The following is a 6,346-nucleotide window of genomic DNA, read 5'->3' as shown; positions in this document are numbered from 1 at the left end:
AATCTCTTAGCATGGAATTGGATTCAGACTTTTGTCTAAGTATGAAATTGTAAAATAAGCTTGCGTTGTGATTTAAAAGAGTATTTTTGAACTTTTTAGAGAATTGAGAATTGAGAAAAATATTTTTTTCTTTTAAGTGATCACTAGTTCTTCCCTCGACCCTTGTCATTAATGTTTCTACTTTATCCTACTCTGCTGTAAGTCCTGTAAGTCACCTAATCTACAGTTAAGCATTAAGTAAAGAATGCATCGGAAGAATTTATTAAATGTCGTTTTCTGATAATGGAATTCCGTAAATATTTGAGAATTCCGTAAATATGGAGATCTGATGGCTATTTATTATTTTCACAAAAAAAGGATAAAAAAATTCGCATTCGGGAAAAAATATCACTTTTAACAAAGACATTTTTATAATATTTAAGTAAGTAGAATGACAGCTTCAGTACATTCACCACAATTGGGATACTATGCTTCTAGTTATAAAATTCTCAGCAGCAAAACTCATTACAAATTTATAAGGCGACATTTGATAAATTTTTCCGATGTAATCTATATTTAGAGTTTACAATAATAGTATTTTAATTTTTGTAAATGTTATTTAAATCAGTACGGCAATTTTTTCAGACTACAGTAATTACTATAAAATACTTGAAAACAGAGAGTTCACATCGATTACTCATAGTTATGGGGTTAACTAAATGTTGCCTTCTATAATCAGGGGGAAATTTGTTTGGATGCATTAAATTCCATTTACTAACTATCGAAAATAAAAGAGAATTTTATATGTAATGGTACACCCTGCATATAGGGATGTAAACGTTTTCTTTTTCTTGAAAAATGATCGTTTCGTTTTGAAAACGACGACGAAAAAGTTCGATTTTAAAAAAAGATTGTTTTTATAAACGACCGTTTTAATCAAAATCGTCGTTTCGATCACGACGACCCTTCGTTACCGAAGAGAGGAAACCTACCTGAAGGGCATCAGTACTTATTATTGAGTTTTTATGAAAATATCAAGAAGTTTTAGCTCCCCCACAACTTTTTAACTTCATGTAAGACGACATTCAATAAAGTTGCATGTAATTTTATTTTCGAAAACTCGTTTTTTCCAGAACAACCGTTTTTTTAAACTTCTTCGTTTCGTTAATGATCGTTAACGACAACCCTTCGTTAACGACCGTTAACGACGACCCTTCGTTAACGATCGTTAAAATAATTGTCAATAGAATTTTTATTTTCAAAAACGATCGTTTTTTCGAAAGCGATCGTTTTTTAAAAAAGATCTAAAAAAAGCTGTGCTGTATGGTGGAGGCTCGTTTACTGCATAGCGGAGGCACGGTCTGCATAGATGAAAGACCATATCCTTGTGATATTTGTGGTAAAGCGTTTAGAAGACAAGATCATCTGAGAGATCACAGCTACATTCACTCTAAAGAGAAACCGTTCAAGTGCTTGGAATGCGGGAAAGGAAGAGTACGAGATTGACGAAATCCTTTCCTGCATTCCAAGCACTTGAACGGTTTCTCTCAGATGATCTTGTCTTCTGAACGCTTTACCACAAATATCACAAGGATATGGTCTTTCATCAGTGTGAGTTCTCTCATGGATCAGAAGATTGTAGGATTTTTAAAAAAAAACGGTCGCAAATCGCTTTTATAAAAACGATCGTTTTCAAAAGTTCAAAACGAGTTCGTCGTTTTTAAAAACGATCGTTTTTTCCGAAAACGAAACGATCGTTTTTTCCGAAAACGAAACGATCGTTTTTGAATACGATTGAAAAACGAAACAAAAAAACGATCGTTTTCCAAAACGATTAACAACCCTACCTTGCATATTAAGATTTGAAAAAAAAATACAATTTAAAATAGTCAAAAATTTAAGTGTCAAATTTATACAATTACAAGCTTCGAATAAATATTACGCTAAAGACATTTTATAGTTTAAAAAAATAATTTCATTCCTCTTTTTTCATATTTTTAAAGAGTCTATTTTTGTTGAAAAATCCAGTTCAGGCCATGGCGTCTCATCCTTGCTGCTCGCCTAAAATAAATTATCAAATTCACACTTCTTAAATTAGTATTTTAGTGTTTTTTATCAGGGTTAATTGGATTATCAACGAAATTTCAAAAAAAGAGTTAAAATGCTGGATCAATAAATTTGATAAAAAGATTAAACAACTCTTTAATAAATCCATTACCTCGCGTACAAAGTTTCCCTCCTGGTCAAACTTTAAAGGATCATCAAAATGAGCAGTAACATCTTCTAAATACTGCCCCTAAACACAATTTTAACTTCTTTCTGCAAACTAAGAAGGTATTAACAAAGGCCCCCTCCCACCCGCTATAATTACAACCTGTTTTTCTTCAACAAGAGTGACCGGCTTGAGCTGAGAGTGCAGTATTATAAAGAAATCTTTAAGGATTCATTTGAAACCAATAAGACATTTTTACTGCGTAGCTTGGAGGATTTCAAAACTCGATTTTGCGCTCCTTCTCAGCAATTATACACCGTAAAAATGGCCTACTGATAACAAATAAATTCTTTAAATTTTCTTAATACTGCTTTCTCGGCTCAACTACCGGTCACTTCCTGTAATTAAAAGTTGCAATGTTGATAAACCAACACAATAACTAAATTTACAGATTTACCTCTGAAAGTAAAGAACATTTAGCTAAAGGCTTTTACCTCTTTTTCTGTGGATTTTCTGCCGAGCACCCTGTTTCTGTGTGGAAATCTTCCAAATCTCTTATTATAATCAAATAATCAATAACCAAGGAAAACTATTGACTAATCAATAATTAAGAGGCTATAGCTAAGTCAATTTATAATCAATTAATTACGCAATAATGAAGGGATAACAATTAATCAATCAAACGATAAAAACGATAATAATCAATAATCAAGCAACCAAAAACTAAAGGAAAATAATCAAGGTATAGCACTCAATTAATCAACAAAACCCGTACCTTTGCGACTCACTTCCAACAATTCTTATTTAGAAAAATCTCATTCCTTTTAGAAATTGTCGTAAAAGTACCAGATGGTTACCTGTATAACGTTCAAGTTTCTTTTAAAGATTTCTTGAATTATTCTTAGAGGGTCTTCATTGGGCAATCTAGCCTGTACATAATTAACCCAAACCTGTACACCAAGCTCCTAGAATACAACACTAGGTAGTCTAGCCTGTACACAATTAACCCAAACCTGTACACCAAGCTCCTAGAATACAACACTAGGTAGTCTAGCCTGTACATAATTAACCCAAACCTGTACAGAATACAACACTAGGTAGTCTAGCCTGTACACAATTAACCCAAACCTGTACACCAAGCTCCTAGAATACAACACTAGGTAGTCTAGCCTGTACATAATTAACCCAAACCTGTACACCAAGCTCCTAGAATACGACATTATGTAGTTTAGCCTGTACATAATTAACCCAAACCTGTACATCAAGCTCCTAGAATACAACACTAGCTAGTGTAGCCTGTACATAGTTAACCCAAACCTGTAAACCAAGCTACTAGAATACAACACCAGGTATTCTAGCCTGTACATAGTTTACCCAAACCTGTACACCAAGCTCCTAGAATACAACACCAGGTAGTCTAGCCTGTACATAGTTTACCCAAACCTGTACACCAAGCTCCTAGAATACNGATTATAATCAAGGTATAACACTCAATTAATCAACAAAGCCCGTACCTTTGCGACTCACTTCCAACAATTCTTATTTAGAAAAATCTCATTCCTTTTAGAAATTGTCGTAAACATACCAGATGGTTACCTGTATAACGTTCAAGTTTCTTTTAAAGATTTCTTGAATTATTCTTAGAGGGTCTTCATTGGGCAGTCTAGCCTGTACATAATTAACCCAAACCTGTACACCAAGCTCCTGGTTTACCTGGAAATGAATATTCTCTGCTGTGGATAGAACCATGCAGGGAAGAAACACGGTTTGTAGCGGAGTTAAGGATTTCCAGTAACCATAGAATATTGCCTATAGATGGAACCAACAGAAATATTAAACTCGGGAGCTTATCTAAAGCTAAAAATGAAAAGGATTCTTTGGGAAAAAATTATTTGAAATTCAATATTTTTACAGACTTTAAGCTTTTTAAAAACATATCTAAATATGATATTAGCAAAAACTAATTCAAATAGACTGACTGGATTGCAAATTAAAGTTACCCTCCATTTTGAGAGAATCATACCCAATTTACAACGTACCCTTAAAACCTTTATCTGATCAATATGCGGAAGTATAATATTTTTTTCTTGCTTCAAAGTCGGAAATCTAATCGTTTATTTCTGAAGCAGAAATGCGCAAGTCACTTCACAGAAAACCACAATTGAAAATAAGTTATTTTCAATGTGCATAATACACAAATCTCGTCCATTCTTATTCATTAAAGGGTACCGTTGTGAATCTGAGATACAGATCATTTTCAAGCAATTTCGATTGAGTAATTTTGTCTGTTTCCTTAAGCACAACTCCTTGAGCCTTCTCGTCCCCTGAAAAAAAAACAGTCAGAGCTGAAAACCTTAGAATGGGATATCCTTAATCCCGATCGGTTAATTAATCTGGAGATTAATAACAAGTGGAGAACAAGCCTTATTTAATCTCGAGATTAAGAAAAAGAGTGGATCAAGCCTTTCAAAAGTTCCCAGCTCTGGTAGTAAACTTTAATAAATAAATCGGAATTTTCTTTTTTATCTATTTGTTAAAAAATTCAAAAGTTCCCAGCTCTGGTAGTAAATTTTAATAAATAAATCAGAATTTTCTTTTTTATCTATTTGTTAAAAAATGATGATGATAAAAGATGGTGGAATGTTCTTTATATAATCAGTTTATTAAATGGAGAAAAATCAAGCTCTTTGTTATTTGTTGCATTTAAATAATCCAGTAAAATATGAAAGAGACCAAACATTGTTCAAAAACATTGTATTTTGGACTTCTTATAATTTTTCAGAAAGAAAAAAATTAACGCAGATGTGCCTTATATGCAGATGTGCCTTATATTTGCAGATGTGCCTTATATGCGCAGATGTGCCTTATATGTGCAGATGTGCCTTGAACATTGTTGGGAATGTTTGCCATCATGGACTAAGCGTAATTTCAAGTGAACCTCCGATTCACTACCATACTCTTAAAAGCTTTGTCTGATTTGAGAACAGATTATTTTTAATTGCAGTTTCCTGTACAAAAGTGATTAGCTTCTATCTCATAAATACATATGGAAATTGTAACTTATTAGAGCTAATCACTTTCAAATCTTGGAAAACAACAATATCTTACGCATTTTAGATGAAATTAAGGTTTAAAGGAACGGCAGAAGGGTACCGTTGTGAATATGGCACTGCCATTTTCCATTGAGGGTTACTTTACATAGTTTACCCAAACCTNATATTCAGTTTATTCATTTATCTATATATTTACAATACATAGCCTTAATATTCAGTTTATTCATTTATCTATATATTTACAATACATAGCCTTAATATTCAGTTTATTCATTTATCTATATATTTACAATACATAGCCTTAATATTCAGTTTGTTCATTTATCTATATATTTACAAAACATAGCCTTAATATTCAGATTATTCATTTATCTATATATTTACAATACATAGCCTTAATATTCAGTTTATTCATTTATCTATATATTTACAATACACAGCCTAAATATTCTGTTTATTCTTTTATTTATATATTTACAATACATAGCCTTAATATTCTGTTAATTCATTTATCTATATATATACATACAATACATAGCCTTAATTCATTTATCTATATATTTACAATACATAGCCTTAATATTCAGTTTATTCATTTATCCTTATATTTACAATACATAGCCTTAATATTCAGTTTATTTATTTATCTATATATTTACAATACATAGCCTTAATATTCAGTTTATTCATTTATCCTTATATTTACAATGCATAGTCTTAATATTCAGTTTATTCATTTATTCATATATTTACAATACATAGACTTAATATTCAGTTTATTCATTTATCCTTATATTTACAATACATAGCCTTAATATTCAGTTTATTTATTTATCAATATATTTACAATACAAAGCCTTAATATTCAATTTATTCATTTATCCATATATTTACAATACATAGCCTTAATATTCAGTTTATTCATTTATCCATATATTTACAATACATATCCTTAATATTCAGTTTATTTATTTATCTATATATTTACAATACATAGCCTTAATATTCAGTTAATTCATTAATCTTTATATTTACAATACATAGCCTTAATATTCAGTTTATTCATTTATCTATATATTTACAATACATAGCCTTAATATTC

At 31.0% G+C, this 6,346-nt stretch overlaps 1 protein-coding gene across 1 annotated transcript; it reads right to left on the bottom strand.

Annotated features, from left to right (window-relative positions):
• Positions 1–1,847: 1,847 nt before the first annotated feature.
• On the bottom strand, positions 1,848–4,555 carry LOC111704327 (uncharacterized). The gene is made up of 6 exons (XM_023476549.1): positions 4,484–4,555; positions 3,905–4,000; positions 3,049–3,156; positions 2,686–2,745; positions 2,198–2,275; positions 1,848–2,040 (listed from the first exon to the last, which is right to left on the bottom strand). Exons 2-6 carry the CDS (start codon positions 3,938–3,940, stop codon positions 1,969–1,971), a joined length of 354 nt encoding a protein of 117 aa, XP_023332317.1. The 5' UTR covers positions 3,941–4,000; positions 4,484–4,555; the 3' UTR covers positions 1,848–1,968.
• Positions 4,556–6,346: the final 1,791 nt, after the last annotated feature.

The sequence above is a fragment of the Eurytemora carolleeae genome, unplaced genomic scaffold, assembly GCF_000591075.1.
Source record: "Eurytemora carolleeae unplaced genomic scaffold, Eaff_2.0 scaffold558, whole genome shotgun sequence".
NCBI lineage: Eukaryota > Metazoa > Arthropoda > Copepoda > Calanoida > Temoridae > Eurytemora > Eurytemora carolleeae.
This window is presented reverse-complemented; position numbering and strand designations above follow the sequence as displayed.

What these genes read in the sequence shown, in the direction of transcription:
- LOC111704327 (XM_023476549.1), bottom strand. Translation starts at nt 3,940, where the DNA reads ATGGTTCTATCCACAGCAGAGAATATTCATTTCCAG. An exon ending in CAGAGAATATTCATTTCCAG is followed by an intron (nt 3,157 to 3,904) that starts GTAAACCAGGAG and finishes GTTGTATTCTAG; the next exon opens with GAGCTTGGTGTACAGGTTTG. An exon ending in AGGGAAACTTTGTACGCGAG is followed by an intron (nt 2,041 to 2,197) that starts GTAATGGATTTA and finishes AATTTATTTTAG; the next exon opens with GCGAGCAGCAAGGATGAGAC.